The sequence below is a fragment of the Melanotaenia boesemani genome, chromosome 19 (assembly GCF_017639745.1).
Source record: "Melanotaenia boesemani isolate fMelBoe1 chromosome 19, fMelBoe1.pri, whole genome shotgun sequence".
In the NCBI taxonomy this organism is placed as follows: Eukaryota; Metazoa; Chordata; class Actinopteri; order Atheriniformes; family Melanotaeniidae; genus Melanotaenia; species Melanotaenia boesemani.
This window is the reverse complement of record NC_055700.1, coordinates 14,277,356-14,294,961: the sequence shown is the minus strand read 5'-3', so window position 1 is coordinate 14,294,961 and position 17,606 is coordinate 14,277,356. Positions and strand designations below refer to the sequence as shown.

Genomic DNA, 17,606 nt, shown 5'->3' with positions numbered 1-17,606 from the left:
AAGAGAAATGTGTTGGTCCAGGATATATGGGTTAAGGATGCTCACCTATGTCTAGTTTACACAAAAAGGCAGATGCGACTCTTAATTCTGTTAAATTTCAGTACCAATGATTAACCTTGCAAACCTCACCAAAAGCCAGTTGCTTCAGATAAGTGGTCTCAACCAAATGTATCCTTGCTTATCCACAAGAAAATATGGTTAACACTGGCAGACTTGTGATACCGAGTCTTCCCACACAAACAGCCCAATACAGTGAAGTTGGAGCATACGCTTTATTTACATTCAAGCATAAGTCCTCTGAGGCTGGTAGTGAATCCTGCCTCCTCTCCAGACACACAGATAATAGGCTGCACCCAGAGATCCCACTAAAGACACCAGCAGGATGGCAGTTACTAGAACAATTTTCCACACTTTTGAGTCATGAACTTCATCGGAACCTTAAAAAAATAAAATAAAATATAAAAAATAAAAAATTAAAGTTGAATTTTAAAACCTTTACAAAAAGACATGACATTGCAAGTATAAAAATAACCCATTAACAACCCACCTTGTCCTAGCAGAAGATAGGACTCTGGAGTCATCTGCAAGTTCTGATCCTCAATTGTTGGCAGTACAGCCATGGAGGAATTTTCAGGCAACATGTTATCCTCTAGTAGTGAAGATTCTCCATCTATGTCATACTGTGGATTCTCATTCAGCAGCCACTGGCCACTGGCATACTGAGGAATATCTGTAAAAGCACATATATTAGGAGTATGAAGGCAGAAGACCAATTACAATAACCCTGACTTGTCAACCTTCGGTCAACAGAAACCACACATAATGCTGCTTTAACACTCACCTGACTGACCAGCTGATATGGCCAGTTGGCCCAAAAACACAAAGTAGAACACAAACATGTCTGTCGTTGCCAGTGGTTGGCTTTCCTTTGCTTTATATTTGGACCCTTCATCATCAAAAGTGGCATCAGCTGGGACTCAATCAAGACTAATTCAGCTGGTCTCATGCGGCCCTGTTATGTAGATTAAACTGACGCTTGCATGGCACCTTTTCTCTCTAAGTCTAAGTTGGTAAAGCATAAACAAACTGAACTAAAACCAGGCAGAAAGCAATGTAAAAAATTTGTTTCTGTTAATAGACATCATTGCTGAGAGGCTGGAAATCAAAGATATTTCGGAAATATTATTTATTTATGCACAGTTTAAGTAGCCCAGAAGTTACAGAATATCATGTGAACTGCAGTAAACAAAACAGTTTGTTTTATTTAAGATCGGAAACATTACTGCACCATAGACATGTCCAAAATGTTCAAACAGCAAACAGACCCCTTTCTTTGTTTTCAGATTGATGAGGTTATGAGTAAAGTCTGACATAAAAAACTGAATAAAAGATTTTCAGGAAAAAAAAGCAATAATAAACGTTTTGATAAGGCAAATATTTGCACATCAAAACAAGAAAGGACAGATGTCATTGTGACAATAACAGTGGCCGTCTGTGCTTTGGAGATTTTTTCTTGCTATGACTAATCAAACTTCCTAAGAACTGCTGACACCAAATTTAACTGAAAACATAATACACCATGCACACAGCATGAATTTCAGTGACAAAATCCCACCAAAACAAGCACGGTTAAAGTGTTTTTTTGACAATGTTGCATCTCTTGTTCACATCTGCAATTAAACTTAATGATTCACTCCAAGTTTTCACAATGTGACACATTAAACAACAGTGAAGGCTAAACTGGTACCCTGGTGTATACTGGCACAAAAAGTGACAATATGTTCCCTGCTGCCTTACAGTGACAGCTTATTAGATTTCCCTTTCATGAAATTTACATAAATGTAAAAGTGATGCAACCACAAATTATTTTCTTTATTAAAGGAAAACAATCTCTTTTTTAAGCTTATCTACACACACAAGATTTCTTTGCATAGCTCTGCATGAAATACACCAGCTTCTTTTACTCCACACAGAAAAGATCAATTATAGGTCATCAACTTTTGTCAATTTCGCAATTAACTTAATTAATTGCTGCATAGATAACACACTGACCTTCACAAGTATTTGAGAAGTGCAACAGTAAATTTTAACTGCGTACACACTGAATTGACCCACAGGATATGGCTTTTGTGGAGGAGTCAAAGTCTAATTTCTCAGTTTAATTTTTCCTAACTCTAATTAACCGCACAGACTGTACAAATTATGCAACTTACAATCTCATTAATCGAAATCAATGAGTACAGGCTTCCTAACTATTGGTACTGGGGACTATTAGCTATACTATGTCTAAGATAACTACAACACATCACAGTATTGTACATATCGATAACTATACAGTAAGTAGAATCTATAAACTGTAACTCTATGGTGCAAAGAAGGCAAACAAAAGCAATCAAGTTAATAACTTTGATTGAGACTATGGCAAACTACTTATTTGGCCTTTTATTACAGTACCACTGACTATGGCTGATAAAAAAAATGTGGTTATTAAAAGTATAACCACTGATGTCTACACGTGAAGTGATGCTCTGGAAGTCAGAGTAATGGCTCACAACTAAGGCCCTTAAGGGCAATATTGGAGGTTTTCTCTGCCTGTAAAATCACAGGAATATGTCAAGATACCAAAACCCTGCCAAAGAAGAAGGACTTTTCTGTGTAAGGTGGAGGGGTCGTATAGTTTTATACTATCACATTCCTATTTAAGTTGTTTTTTGTGATGCAACCCAGATTGCCCTGAGAGGTTCAAATTCAGCATCTTCAGACGATATTCCATATAGCAGGATTTCACTTCCAACAAACAATATGAGTAAGTAAATATTTTAATCCTGCATTAAAAACTATGTATTATTGGTATCATTGACTGAGTATGAAATCTTGCGCCATCAAAGGCTCCTTTACACAAGCTCTGTATGGTCAGTAAAGGTTCACAGACTGGGCTGGTATATTCCCAGGTGGGATGGTCCATCTTGTATGATCCTGCCCTATTTGTGCTTCTCTTCCTCATTGTAGATCTTCCGTAGGCTCGAGTCCAAAAGGAAATCCACTGACCTACGGGGTCCAGAGAGTGGAAGAGTTAGATATACATAAGGCATCATCTCAAAATCCATTTCATAAAACAGAAGTTGTCCTGGAAACACTTTCACTTTACATGGAAGGGGACCTCCTCCCAGCAGGTATCACCAGGGATCACATTGTAGCACCAGTCTTAGGGGAGATAATTCAAATTTGGTTTATGTCTTCTTCAATTAACTTTTATAATAATTACAAACAAACACTTAAATCTAATATTGGTCCATGTTTTTCATAAACCAGGATCCAGGAAGATTTTTTTCTTTCACTTTCATATGTTTAACAGTTAAAACAAGGCAAACTGGGGAAAACTGGACTATGCTCACATAAGGAAGCAGACATGTAACATGTTTTTTTTCTTCTTTTTAACAAATACAAATACTTAAAAGGAATTTAAGTAGAAAAAGTATTCATAATAACACCCTTTGTGCATTTCCGAATAATGTCTTTGGACCCGAGTCCACCGTTACTTACTCATTTTGTCCTTTGAAAAAGAACAAAAAATCATTAACTTCTCTGTCCAATCAAAAGGGGGATAATTAAAACCAAGTTCACTAAAACTGCAGCTTGAATATGTTTTCTGATGAGCACTGTGATTAGTGCTGGTTTAAAATGCCACTACTGATCTTGTGCATGATGCAGCAGCACATGCAGCTAAAGGTATTTATCATGTTTCACTACTTACTTATTTTAAAATCTTTCATAACAGCAGCTAACATAATCTGTGTCTACAAACAACTGAGGCACAACTCAACATGTACGAACCTGTCTATTGGCGTAATGATGAAAGGGATTGTGGAGAGGCCTATAGCTGTTGTTGTCCACTTGCGAACAGGCAGGGGCCACTTGGTAGTTTTGCCAAGTAGGTACAGCGACGCAGCACACACACGGTTAATGGTGAAGCCTGGGATGATCACAGAGGCCAAAGCCTGCCACACAAAGGTGTCCACTACTGCAACTGCTACCCGTGTTGTCTTCCCTGGGTTGTCCCCATGAGCCTTGAGGAACAGATGGAGGGTCAGAGAATGAGGATTGCAAACCAGTTTGTAAACTCAGTGGATGAACAAAATAAAGAAAATAGGAATACACGACATAGTATTCTTGGCTGATATCCGATATGCCGATATTTTACAATGTTATCTTGCGAGCGTAGTTGGGGACATCTTGCAGATTGTTCTCTTGAACTTTCTCCCAGGACTCCCAGAAGTATTGTATGATTGATCAGACATCTGAGGTGGGCATGGTTAACGCGGAAAAGCGTGAAGGGGAAAGTTGTCACTTCCGCACTTTCAATGAAGTGAGGCTGAATGGATTTAATTTAGGATTATTATTATTATTAACGGATTATTTAGCTTTAATTAATAGCTGATCGAGGTGGCGAGAAAGTATGAAAATGAATACTACACGTGATATATAAAGACACGGACTGCTACAGATGAAGCTTCTCATGGTGTATGAATTGACTGGAAAACATAAATAAATAGTAATATATTACCACAGCTGCTTTCTTTCCTTTGTCCACTGCATCAGCTGTAACATACGTGGTGGCCACAGCATAGCTCCCCCATACAAAGCTCACCGGCACCAGAGCACGAAAAGCCTCACCGACTTCATTGGCATAGCCTGGGGAAATACAAAAAAAGATATGTCTTAAACTTTCTTTGTGTCTTCCAATTGTGAAATGATGCCTTTGTTAGCTATGCGGTAATCCAGGACTACTATATTTGGTCCCAGAAGGGCCACTGTCCTGCAGGTTTTTAATGTGTCCCTGCTCCAGCACACCTGACTCAAATTAAACAAATCCAACAGCATATGAAGTTCAGCACAATGACTCATTAATTTGAGTCAGCTGTGTTGGAGCAGGGACACATTGCAAACCTGCAGGGCTGCAGCCCTTGTGGGATCGAACTGAGCAGCCCTGCTGTAACAGGATGATAAGTTTCAGGTCTATAAAAGTAACCGTCAGAACCATACAATGATTAATATAATAACTTCAGGTTTACTGGCTTTCTGAGTGTCAGAGCATTAAATATTAAAAAGCCATTTTTCAGTAGCAGACCCCAGAATGACAAGGTTTGATGTGTAACTGCACTGTGTGTATTTCAAGCATTCAATTACTCATTTTTTCCTAGGATGACACACACACTAGCAGCTAATGAACCTCAGCTTTACCTTGGACAGAGTCATGGTGGGAACAGAGAGCAATGTTTGGAAAATTATGCAATGTTTACTTATTGAGACTAGAATGACTTAAATGACCTTGATCTCTTATTAAGAAGTCACCTGTGCAAAACATGGTGGTAAAATTAACTGCAGTCACATAGGGAGTGTTATTTTTGCTTCAATGACAAAAGAACCACCAGAGCATGGTGGAGTCATATTCTGCTGCTACCACATAAATCTATTGTAGGTGCTGCTGGCAAAATTCCGGCTGCTGCTCAAACACTGCACTTTAGAGAAAGATATGTTGTAAATTATCAATTTAAAATGAAGTAGACTACTGAATTTCACCTCATTTCAACCTCTTCAAAAAATGATGATTTTATGAGACATCCAATGCCAATTCAGCCGGGGATCATTTGCGTATTTCTCATATTTTTTTTATCAAAAATTTGGGACTCTTCTGAAAAGCAAACCAGTAGTTCAAAGGGACCAGTGAAAAGCAAGAGCTGGCTACTTAATGACCATACACAGCCTAAACACAGTTGCCCCACTGCATATTGTTAAAATGACAGGAGCCTTTCATTTCCTCCCCGTCGTGTAAGAAGGTAAATAATGAATTTTAGACTATTGCCTGTCAAAAATGGCAGATACATCTCCCTACCTACATCATGATGACCATTTTATTTCAAAATAAATGCCAGCATTTAAGAATATGGAGCAGTAACTCTTATAAGCACAAACCTTCCTGTGGTAAAAGCTAAATTTACACATGGCCTCACCTGGTGTGTGAAAATGGCTATAGTTTATCCAGCAGTGTAGTTAAGACTCTGCACTTTATCTGCACAAATTGCAAAGTAAATATCACAGTTTAGAACTTAGAAAAATACAGAGCTATGCAAAAAGTTTTAATTTCCTTAATTGTTTGTAGCCTGCCTGAACTTGGGAAGTGATAAAAGCTGTATTTATCTAATGCTGTATGAAAACAAAGTGAGCATGGATAAGATTTTCTAAAAGAAAGGAATCAGGCTACTGTGAAAATATGTGATGCTTGGTACAATAGATTACTGTTTACTCTTGCTTTAGAAGATAGGATAGTGTGATAAGAGTGTGGGTGTGTTTTAAAGGTGTTGCAGACAAAAAGAGCAGATAAGAAATTCAAACACTTAAACAGGGAGGAAGATCTGGATCATAAAGGAGAAATTTAGAGTATACACAGTATCTCACAAAAGTGAGTACACCCCTCACATTTCTGCAAATATTTAATTATGTCGTTTCATGGGACAACACTGCAGAAATGACACTTTGACACAATGTAGTCTGTGTACAGCTCGTTTAATCGAGTAAATCTACTTTCCCCTCAATATAACTCAGCACACAGCCATTAATGTCTAAACTGCTGCTGCTCAAAAGTGAGTACACCCCTAAGTGAAAATGTCCAAATTGGGCCCAAAGTGTCAATACTTTTTGTGGCCACCATTATTTTTCAGCTATGTTTTAACCCTCTTGGCATGGAGTTCACCTGAGCTTTACAGGCTGGAATCCTCTTCCACTCCTCCATGATGGCATCACAGATGTCAGGTCCTCCACCTTCCGTTTGAGGGGGCCCCACAGATGCTCAATAGGGTTCAGGTCTGGAGACATGCTTGGCCAGTTCATCACCTTTACCCACAGCTTCTTTAGCAAGACAGCGGTTGTCTTGAAGGTGTGTTTGAGGTCGTTATCATGTTGGAATACTGCTCTGCGGGCCAATTTCCGAAGGCAGGGGATCATGTTCTGTTTCAGTATGTCACAGTACATGGTGGCATTCATGGTTTCTTCAATGAACTGTAGCTCCCCAGTGCCGGCAGCACTCATGCAGCCCCAGACCATGACATTGCCACCACCATGCTTAACTGCAGGAAAGACACGCTTGTCTTTGTACGGCTCACCTGGTTGCCGCCACACGCACTTGAGACCATCTGAAACAAATAAGCTTACCTTGGTCTCATCAGACCATAGGACATGGTTCCAGTAATCCATGTCTTTAGTCTGTATGTCTTTAGCAAACTGTTTCAGGCTTTCTTGTGAATCATCTTTAGAAGAGGCTTCTTTCTGGGACGACAGCCATGCAGACCAATTTGATGCAGTGTGCGGCGTATGGTCTGAGCCAACGACAGGCTGACCCCCCACCAGAGATACCACCAAATGTAGCATGCTTGCTCCCCATTAACACCTGAAAACTTGTAACACTAACGAGTCACATGACACCGGGGAGGTAAATAGCTAATTGGGTCCAATTTGGAAATTTTCACTTAGGGGGTGTACTGACGTTTGTTGCCAGCAGTTTAGACATTAATGGCTGTGTGCTGAGTTTTATTGAGGGGAAAGTAGATTTACTCGATTAAACGAGCTGTACACAGACTACATTGTGTCAAAGTGTCATTTCTGCAGTGTTGTCCCATGAAACGACATAATTAAATATTTGCAGAAATGTGAGGGGTGTACTCACTTTTTTGAGATACTGTATATATGAAATTACATTAGCAAAAATACACTTTTTAGGGACACATTTTAGATTTAAGGGATTTAGGGACACATTATATCTTATGTTAGTATGTTAAAACTAACAGTCTGAATAAAACGCATGGTCTGCTCTGCTCCAAAACATGAAAAGAGTAATATTTGTGTATCTTCAAATTGGTTTAATCTAGAAAATATATGGTTAAATATTACTATTCGGATTAAGAAGTTTTTTTTATGGCATAGGGGGCCTTTGCAATAATTTCATAAAAGCATTTGAGATATTACTCTGCAATGTAATTACACATGTAACAACTTTATGTAATTACAATTCTATATTTCTACCAAATAAAGTATAAAAACAAATTTATAGAACTTGACATGTTGGTACAGTAGGCAATTTATAAGCTGAATAGCATAAACATGCTGAAAAGTAAAATTACAAAGAGATGCACAGTTTCACATTTCTGTGTACAGAATCCCAAATGTGAAAATGGAGATTATACTGAACAAGCAGGATTAAAGCTGGAAGCAAATGGATTATGATTTTATGAGGGGGGGATAAATGGATTCATTTACAAAGCATGGTTACTAAGCTATAGAAGTCCGGGAGGCATCAAGTTAAAGTAGGAACCGCTGCACTATAAATGCCCTTCAGACTGTACACTGCATGCTCTTCTTCATGGGGTAAACTAATGAAATGTTTACATTACTAATGTAAGGGAGGAATTAAATGATACCGCTTTGTATCAGCAAAACAGTCTATTTAATGTCTCAGTTTGAGTGAGATTACGGCCATGGGTGTTTCCTTTATGGTTATGAGTCACTGCCTCAACTTGCTTAACAACTATGCTTGCTAAATCAGGACTACGGGGACAAACGTGTGTACCTAGTTCACTAATGTTATATAACGCAGTAAAAATAAGCTAGGAGTAGTAGTACTAATGGTCAGTCTAAGAGACCTATTACCTCCTCTGGTGACAAAATGTCCTTCAACAGACAAGTTTTCTATAAATAGATATTTAAAAGAGTGTTAGCCAGCTATGCTACCTCCTTGCTAGCTAGCAGAAAGCTCCAGTCTCATAACCGTTCCGGTGTACTCTGCAGCTCTGTTTTGAATCGTTACAAAGAAAAAACGACGCTGCACCAAATATAACAAATAAAAATAAATACATACCAAGAAAACGGACCCATGTATCACGATAAATGTCAACCGTTTTGCCTGCGTTCCTTTCACTGGGATCCATACTTCCCTCTATTCCATCCCCCGATGATGTTCATAAACTCGGGCAGCGTATCGGAAAGAAGAAAGACAGCGGGGACCTTGAAGGAGGCGTGGTCGTCACCACAGCTTCCAACTGGCTGCAGTTCAACGCCCCAAACCTCAACCCGACACAAGACACGGGACGGTACAAACACAGCCAAACATAGCAATATACAAACCATGCAAACATATGCTATATGTGGTACCTTTATAAAGGACAAAGAAAAAAAAACATTTATATAAAAATGCTTTAAAGAAACAGTGTGGAATATTTGAAGAATCAAAAATTTTTGGAAGGATAGCCATCATGTTTGTATAATAAAAATATTAAAACAGGTTTTAATCTTGATAACTCTGTTCCAGTTCTAATATAGTCAACTGTCCGTTTATCCTCTGCTATACATACAGAATCTCAATCTCATTCAGTTTAACTTTATTCTGTTATTTTTTACTTTACTCTAGTCGCCATGAGAGTTAACACACGACAGCAATTAATAAAGAAAGACGTTTAAATTACAATTTCAATTCGAGAAAACAAATAATTTCATAACACAAAAATACAAAAAGCAGTGCATTGTTTGACAAAACACAAAAACAATTATAATTATCGTTTATTTTGTATGTTGTTGTCAGTTTTTTTTTCTTTTTTTGTATTTTATGTATTATGTAAAAAAATGTATTTTGTCTAACAGTGCATTTTACATCTCAAGGTCCCTTCATCAAAGTTTACATGTTGAGCATATGACTGCACCCTAGTTGTTGCATGCAATGTGATGCTACTGTTACTGTCTGCTTTTGGTTTCAGAAATACAAAACAGATTAAATAGCAAGGCAAGAAAGTATTAAGAGCTACTTACCATTTAACATGCTACAAATGCGAGAATGGAGTTTATAGATGTTTTTAAAAACTTGTATAGTAAATTTGCAGATAATTGAGATTACCTAAGTTCCAAATTTTATAAGGAAATTTTATATCATTATAATTATTATAATATCCTTATTAAATTGGGCTTAGTTTGTCATTTTAAACCTTTGTTAAGAACATCCAATAATAATTGCATATTCTGATTGACAGTCAAACTAACCAATAGGAATAAGCCATACAACACCGTAGCCCAATAGGAACGGAGATGTCTATATGTGGTGGGATGAGTTTTGATCCACGATGGCTCCCGTCAGCAGCAGAAGGGTTTACTGCGACTCCAAATCACCGTTCGTTTTTATTTCCAGGGGAAATACAATGCCTTTAAAATTATATTTCACTTACATTTTTCTTCTGCTAACTATAAAATGGTGTTTTGCCGATGACGATCACGAAATGGAAGAGTTTCTGAAGCGGGAATATTCCCTGTCCAAGCCTTACCAAGGTATCTCGTCCGTACAGTCGCTGTGGTGCACCGGGGCAGGCTGATGAGACAGATGTTTCCAGAATGATGCGTTAAGCCATTAAAACCAGATTGATGTTCTGTTTTCTTTTTAAATTAGATTAATATATCTGTTATTTTTAAAATAGTCCAAACCTTTATTTTTTAACCTAACCTTACCGTGGCATCCAGCTGTCATTTCGTTATAGTGACCCAGAGCAAGTATACCCCTTTCTGTGTTCTTTCACCTTTATGTTTATTTCATGTCACCTTTTCCAGCCCCTGCTGTCAAAGCAGGGCCCATTGGCGTTATGTTAATCGAGCTGTGAAGTTGTGTCAGCTTTTGTAATGACCATGGTGTCATTTGTGGTCTCAGGCGTAGGATCTTCAAGCTCCTCCCATTGGGAGCTGATGGGGGATGCCATGGTAACCACCGACCAGGTACGACTCACACCTGACATGCAGAGCAGGCAGGGGGCGGTGTGGAGCCGTATTGTGAGTATGCACTCTGAAAACCTTGCGAATCATGAGCGTCAGTGTCCTCTGTATTTTGGGCTGCAGCAATTAATTGTTTAAGTTTCGGATTATAAATTGTTCATATTTGTTCATGATGCTTCCTGAGTACATTCAGGTCTGAGTTTGTGCCATAATGCAGCAAAATGATCATAAAATCCTTAAAGACACCAAAACCTAAAGATATGATTTATTAATTATCTGAAACATCAAGTGAATGAATATCTGTCAGGGCCTGCAAGGTTTCATTAGGTGGTAACATACAACTTAGCTAGTTTGCATTTATAACTTATTTATTTTGCTGAAAATCTACATAATTCTTCTAGCTATAGGTTTAGCAGTGAGTTATACTCAGAGTAGTGGGTTTTTGAGGTTAAAAACTGATGGTGGGTCACTACATCCCACACAATGAACCTTTTAAAATGTTCAGCTTTATTCTGAACTGTGCAGGTCAGCTGGGTTGATTTTTATTATTATAAATTGTATTTTATAATTTGTAGTTTTTTAATTCCTGATACACACTTGGATTAGGAATATGAAAGCGAGGTACCTTAATGATATTGGGTGTATTTGTTACTAATGATTTAAAGATTTGGAGGCCGATATTTACAGCTGTTTTACTGTTTAGAGATTAGATTTAGATATGCTTTGGTTGTTATTGTGATAGTGCTCAATTTGTAAGTAAGGATTAGATATGGTTCATGTCAGTTGGAGGACATTTCATTGACAAATTTATATTTTTAGGGGGGTCTGGTGCTTCTAAGTAACTCTCATATCTTTACCTCTTTTGTGGTGAACATTGTGTTTCTGTGGCTTTGTATTTTTAGCCATGCAATCTGAAGGACTGGGAGATGCAAGTGCACTTTAAGATTCATGGGCAAGGAAAGAAGAACCTGAATGGTGATGGGCTAGCCATTTGGTATACCAAGGAACGCATGCAGAAAGGTATACATGATAGGATATAATGTAAAGTTGATTAACAGTAGTGGCAAGCTTTACCACAAATTTTAACATCTGTACTGACGTGTGTCTGCAGGTCCTGTATTTGGAAACATGGACAACTTCACTGGCTTGGGTGTTTTTGTGGATACGTATCCCAATGAGGAGAAACACATAGAGGTATGGTGCAGCAACTCTGCTAAGATCTCAGCCATCAAGTGAATACAATGTGGGGTGTGTTTATTAGACAAGTTCCAGCCACTGGCAGGTGTTGTTGCAGATTTGTGTAAAGGGGCTTTATTTGTTCTTTTGTGCAATCATTTGGAGAAAGGCACAGAAGAAGAGATATACTCCCCGCACACAGGTAACCTGGCCCTCTGTCTAACCTCATTATACAGCCTCCTCTGGCTCTTACGCATGGTTCTCTGAACACGTTTGGTATCTGAAACATTTCTATTGGTGATATTTATATTCCTGCATGGTTTTCTGTGTGGTTTACTGGCTGTTGTGCTCAGAGTATTTAAAAAAAAGGTTAAAAAATCACACCACATCCATCAAACTTTTTATTTTATACAACTTTAATTTAAAATAACGTAAAATTACTTACATATGGCAATATGATGAGTCTTAAAGACTCATAATAATAAGCAGAAAAAATTCTTTATACTGTGTTTTACAAAGCCTGCACATCATCAATGCAAATCATCATTGTCCTCTGATTTCACTGTCAACTCACCTATTGATTGTTTGTTGTGTGTTTTATCAGTGGCATGTGTGGAGTGCAAACAGGAACTGCTTTATTAATGTTTAGTGTTAAATATAAATTTGGTTGGACACACCTACCCATTAAATTTGAATGGGTGGGTGTTTCCAAACTATATATATATAAACAGAATGCATTGATGTCATTTAAACCCTACATTTCACTGAAAATAGTACAAAAGCAATACAACTAATGCTGAAAATCATGTTTCAACATAGTAAGGACAGGTTCATTTACATCTGTGATGCCTATTTCTAAGGGAAGGATGTCCAATGTTGCCCCTCAAGGGCCCCATCCTGCTTGTTTTAGATGTCTCCCTGCTCCAACAAGCCTTATTCAAAGGAACTGGATTCCAACAGCATGTTGTCAAGTTCTGCCCAAGCCTGTTAATGATCCATTAATCTTAGTTGAGAGTGTTAAAACAGGAAACATCTAAAACCAGCAGGAAGACGGCATTCAGAGACGGGAAACGGGCATGACTGCACCAAGGAGATTGTTTCCTGCGAGTTTGACGGCAAAATGTTTTCCCACTTTTGCTTTACATAGTAGCTGCCCAGATTCTTTAATACCAGTGAATACTGTTCATACTGGTTTGACATTGTTTTGCTGAAATAAGCAAGACATTCTGTGTAAGAAAGGGGCAAAACAAATTTGTGGCATTAAATAGAGAATAGCATACATTTTTCAATAAATAACAAATTTCTGCATCACTATTCGACTTGATGTATTTGTACTATCTTCAGTTAAATGGAGGGCTTAAACAACTGGTAGATTGTTTTCATTGCATTCTGATTTTTGTTTACGTTTTACGATTGCAAGTGTGAAAATAAATGGTGAGGCATCGTAAAAGTATAAATGAGATTCCTCTTCATTTTGCATGGCTCAGTAAAATGTGAACATGTAATGTTACAATTTTTCCTTCTCTATGATCAACATCTCTCAAACCTAAAACAGCGTTCACTGACAACTCGAGTCAGCTTTCTTCCTCATGTCTATCCTCTCCTTCTGTAACCATAAGAGGATCTTTCCCTTCGTTCTTGCCATGGTGGGGAACGGCAGCATCAGCTACGACCATGAGCGCGACGGTCGGCCCACGGAGCTGGGTGGCTGCAACGCCATGGTGCGCAACCTTAAACACGACACCTTCCTCTTCATCAGATATGTCCGTCGCAGGCTTACGGTGAGAGATACACACTTTGATCTTTATCTCCAGTTATCTGCTGACATATGCTGAAAAATGTTGTAACTTGTTTAGGGAATCAAACTAAGTAACTGTTGTTCTTTAACTGCTCTGCTGAGCAGGTGATGATAGACATCGATGGCCAGCATGAGTGGAGGGACTGCCTGGACCTGCCTGGGGTGCGGCTGCCACAAGGGTATTATTTTGGTGCTTCAGCAATCACAGGAGATCTGTCAGGTAAACGCCTCCTAGTGTCCCAAACATGGTGACGTGACCATGTCAAACACTGCTGGAACTGTTTTTAACCACATCTCTGTGAACTCCTCACAAACTGATATACAGTATATGATACCAGTGCTTCACTTGCTGTTTATTTGGATTTATTTTTCTCTTGAAGTAAATATTAATGACCCATTAATATGAGAGATTTTTATTCATCTACACACTTTTTTTTTATTGTTGTTGAAATGTTTATTATTATTCTTCTAAGGACTTTGAGCCCAAATATGACCCCCTAAACACCCATGAAAAGTTGTGAAATTTGGCACACACATCAAGCCCGGCGAAAATTTCGATATTATAGGTTTGACTACATTGACAAACAGCATGTAAAACATAAATAACAATATACAAGCCATGATTCAACTTGCTAATTAAAAAAAACAAAAATAGTGTCACTCCTCAGCGTGACAGGATTGGTTTCATAAGTTTGTTTATTATAGAACCACACCTTTTTAAATCTGCCTTTTCAAGATTTACTGGTAAGCTAATGGTGAAAATGTTCATCCATGACTTCAAGAAATCAATTGAAAGGGTCTTTAAAAGTTCAAATAGTGTAACATTAAGTCTGCAGCATAACAACAGTATTTACCGCCAGCATATCAATCCTTTGGGTGCTTTTCAAAGTTAGTAGTATGGGCAGTTTCTGTAATCCACTGTTAAAGCATTACCTCAGTGTTGTTTTTATCCTTTGCCTTAATGTGTTGAAAAACCTTAAACTGCATCACTTCCAGCTACTTATGACTAAAACCGGTTGCAAGTGAAAAAGAATAAGTCAAGAATAAATAAACTTGTGCAGAAATGCAATCATTTTTATTAAAAATGAGAGATTTATAGTAAAAGAAAATATTATATTTCAACCAATTATTTGTGCTGTAGCTGTTTAGCTATGTACATAATGATATTTTTGGGCATTCTATTTATAAACAGTAGGGATGTCAAAAATTTTTTTTATAACACTGCTGATCTCTGCCTGAAGTAACACAATGTTTTTATACACCAATCCATCCATGTGGACACTGCTTTGACATGCACTACCAACCTAAACGCTGGGAAAAAAAAAACAAATGCAAACTAGTCATGTTACATGACACAAAAGCCCCAAAGCCTGCATTGAGTAAAGGGAGTGTGTCCATATGAAGCCTGAAGCGAGGTCCATATTGTCTCGTTTCGTGATTCAGGCTGCTAAAAAGCTGCAGAAAATGAAAGAAATGCTCTGCGAAATTCAAGGTTACAGTGAGCAGTTTGGGAATATTTTGATATGACACACTTTAAACTTCTGAAAAGATAGATAGATAGATAGATAGATAGATAGATAGATAGATAGATAGATAGATAGATAGATAGATAGATAGATAGATAGATAGATAGATAGATAAAAATATATTACTTTACTCATATATTTTAATATATTTATAGATTAGTTTATAATACAGTTTCATCATTATGTTTACATATCCACCTGTATGTAGTTTACATATTGATAGGTGGACTGCTGAACATTAAATGACCAGCAGATGTCAGTACTACCAAATGAGCTGTTAAATGGGGACTCGTGTGATAATACTTCTGGCGATGCAATTGGGTAGAAAGACTCAACACATTCATGGGGCTTCATTACACCATCACTAATGCAGACAAAGGTGACAACCCTTGGCATTCGAGTACAACAGTGGCCTCCCCCATGCAGGACAGTGTTCCTGCTGCAAGAAAAAAACTGCCCAGGAGCAGCTCAGGAAACAAGACAAAGAGCCCAAGGAGTGTACCTGGTCTTTGAGCTCCTATATTCCAGTTTAATTGGACATCCATAGTTTTCAGCAGAAGAGACTCATTCCATGGAGGCCTCATTCTCCAACACACAAGCCCAGAGATTTAAGTCAGTACCTGCAGGTACTAATAAATTAAAAAATAATGAATTAAAATTGTCTTAAAGGTGAGTCACCATAGTAACAACTGAAAGTAATCATGCATACTGAAGTGCTGCGTGATGCAAACTTAAGTCTCATTAAAATAGCTTTGGATGGTAAACTTTATCAGCTCAGATGTGATTGACAGATGAGCCTAAGAGTTTATTTTGGACTCTGCACAGGATCCAAAGTTCCTGGGTTCATGCTTTCACAGGTCAGAGCTGTTTTGGTACCATGAGTGAGACCTTGAGTGAGAGCCAGGCTAATGGTATATTGTGTCTGATTTATCTTATTTCCCAAGTCAAGAGGTGGAGAGTGAGACTCTTAAAACAACATATCCTCACTTCTCATTTACACTGTATTTTTTTTTTATTTGTGAATTTATTTTATATTCTCTATCAACAGATAACCATGATGTAATTTCCCTAAAACTCTACCAACTGACGGTTTTGCGGAGTAAAAAGGAGGAGGAAGAGGAAGAAGATGAAATAACTATACCCAGTGTAGATAATATGGATCTCCTCAGATGTAAGACACACACATATTTCAGTGTGAAAACCTGAATTATTTCCAAAGTTAGATGATTTTATTTGTTGTTTACTTTTACTGCTCATCATTTATCTCTGTCTTTCTTTCTTTCTGACTGCCGCCCTCTCTTTCAGTGGGAGACAATGAAAAGGGGATGAGTGGTATAGCCATTTTCTTCACTGTGCTCTTCTCCATGCTGGGTTGCATCTTCCTCATTGTCATTGGCCTGGTAATCTACAGCCACTGGAATGAGAGCCGACGTAAACGTTTCTACTGAGGACCATATGACAGGAGATAATGATGGTTATACCCGCTGTGGTCTGTGGAGCAAGCTGTTATAACCGTGGGCATGGTAACACAGACAGACAGTTTGACAGACAGGAGATGGAATACACATTTCCCCTGCTGCAAGAGCCATACTCCAACTTTTTGCCATTGGTAGTTGTGAACCAGCTGGGGAACTTTTTGACTTTACTTTTTCTTCAACCCCTGCCTGACACACACCGACTCAGCCTTACCATCTCCAACTCTGCATCAGAACATGAAACAACATGAAAGTTTTTTTTGTTGTAGTTCAATACAGTTAATGAAGTTCTTGCATATTTCCTGTACCAATTTCAAGTTCACTGATTTTGAATACTGACTTTGAGAAATATAAACAAGTATCTGAAGAGTCCTTCCTCATTATTTCATATGAAACAATAAAGAAATACAGCCTCATTTATAAAACACAACAGGTTGCAGTGGCCGGCACACCATTTAAAACTCAGTTAAATTAAAATACAAATTTAAAAAAAAATAGTACAAACACACATGAAAGGTTGTAAATGGAGAAATTGTATTATTTGAAATAGTGATCTTATATTGTTGTGTCTCCTTTTTTTTCTGAAGTAACATTATAAAGCACTGCCGGTCTTCTGTTGTTCTTGTCCCATCTTCTTTACACTGTGTTGCAGAATCGAATCAAAATCCCTGTTTGTATTTTTTTACCCCACTTTTAACATTTGATATGTTGTCTTTGCACTGTTTGAAATCAATTATTAATTTTAAATAATTACACCTTATTTTTTATGTCCATTACATTTTCTGGCAAATTATCAGATGCATCTCCACCTTTCTGTGCATCATAAAGGCCTTT

At 37.9% G+C, this 17,606-nt stretch overlaps 2 protein-coding genes across 3 annotated transcripts; one reads left to right on the top strand and one right to left on the bottom strand.

Annotated features, from left to right (window-relative positions):
* Positions 1-255: 255 nt before the first annotated feature.
* Positions 256-9,077, bottom strand: mtfp1 (mitochondrial fission process 1). Its single transcript, XM_041970553.1, has 6 exons — positions 8,909-9,077; positions 4,565-4,692; positions 3,835-4,067; positions 842-3,048; positions 548-730; positions 256-437 (listed from the first exon to the last, which is right to left on the bottom strand). The coding sequence occupies exons 1-4, from the start codon at positions 8,976-8,978 to the stop codon at positions 2,982-2,984; spliced, it is 498 nt and encodes a 165-aa protein (XP_041826487.1). The 5' UTR covers positions 8,979-9,077; the 3' UTR covers positions 256-437; positions 548-730; positions 842-2,981.
* A 1,083-nt stretch (positions 9,078-10,160) lies between these two features.
* lman2la (lectin, mannose-binding 2-like a) lies at positions 10,161-16,809 on the top strand. Of its 2 annotated transcripts, XM_041970538.1 has the most exons (9): positions 10,161-10,362; positions 10,736-10,854; positions 11,700-11,817; positions 11,909-11,991; positions 12,143-12,175; positions 13,593-13,754; positions 13,877-13,991; positions 16,346-16,468; positions 16,603-16,809. In XM_041970538.1, the coding sequence occupies exons 1-9, from the start codon at positions 10,161-10,163 to the stop codon at positions 16,743-16,745; spliced, it is 1,098 nt and encodes a 365-aa protein (XP_041826472.1). In that variant the 3' UTR covers positions 16,746-16,809. The 2 variants fall into 2 exon arrangements, with proteins under 2 accessions (XP_041826472.1, XP_041826473.1); XM_041970539.1 differs by lacking the exon at positions 12,143-12,175 and having other exon boundaries at positions 10,170-10,362.
* The last annotated feature ends 797 nt before the right edge of the window (positions 16,810-17,606 follow it).

Excerpts from the sequence above, each read along its gene's own strand:
- mtfp1 (XM_041970553.1), bottom strand. The coding sequence starts at position 8,978 with ATGGATCCCAGTGAAAGGAACGCAGGCAAAACGGTTGACATTTATCGT. Across the intron at positions 4,693-8,908 it reads TACATGGGTCCGTTTTCTTG|GCTATGCCAATGAAGTCGGT; the intron begins GTATGTATTTAT and ends GTATTTCCCCAG. Across the intron at positions 4,068-4,564 it reads AAGGAAAGAAAGCAGCTGTG|GCTCATGGGGACAACCCAGG; the intron begins GTAATATATTAC and ends CTGTTCCTCAAG.
- lman2la (XM_041970538.1), top strand. The coding sequence starts at position 10,161 with ATGGCTCCCGTCAGCAGCAGAAGGGTTTACTGCGACTCCAAATCACCG. Across the intron at positions 10,363-10,735 it reads CCTGTCCAAGCCTTACCAAG|GCGTAGGATCTTCAAGCTCC; the intron begins GTATCTCGTCCG and ends TTGTGGTCTCAG. Across the intron at positions 13,992-16,345 it reads AATCACAGGAGATCTGTCAG|ATAACCATGATGTAATTTCC; the intron begins GTAAACGCCTCC and ends CTCTATCAACAG.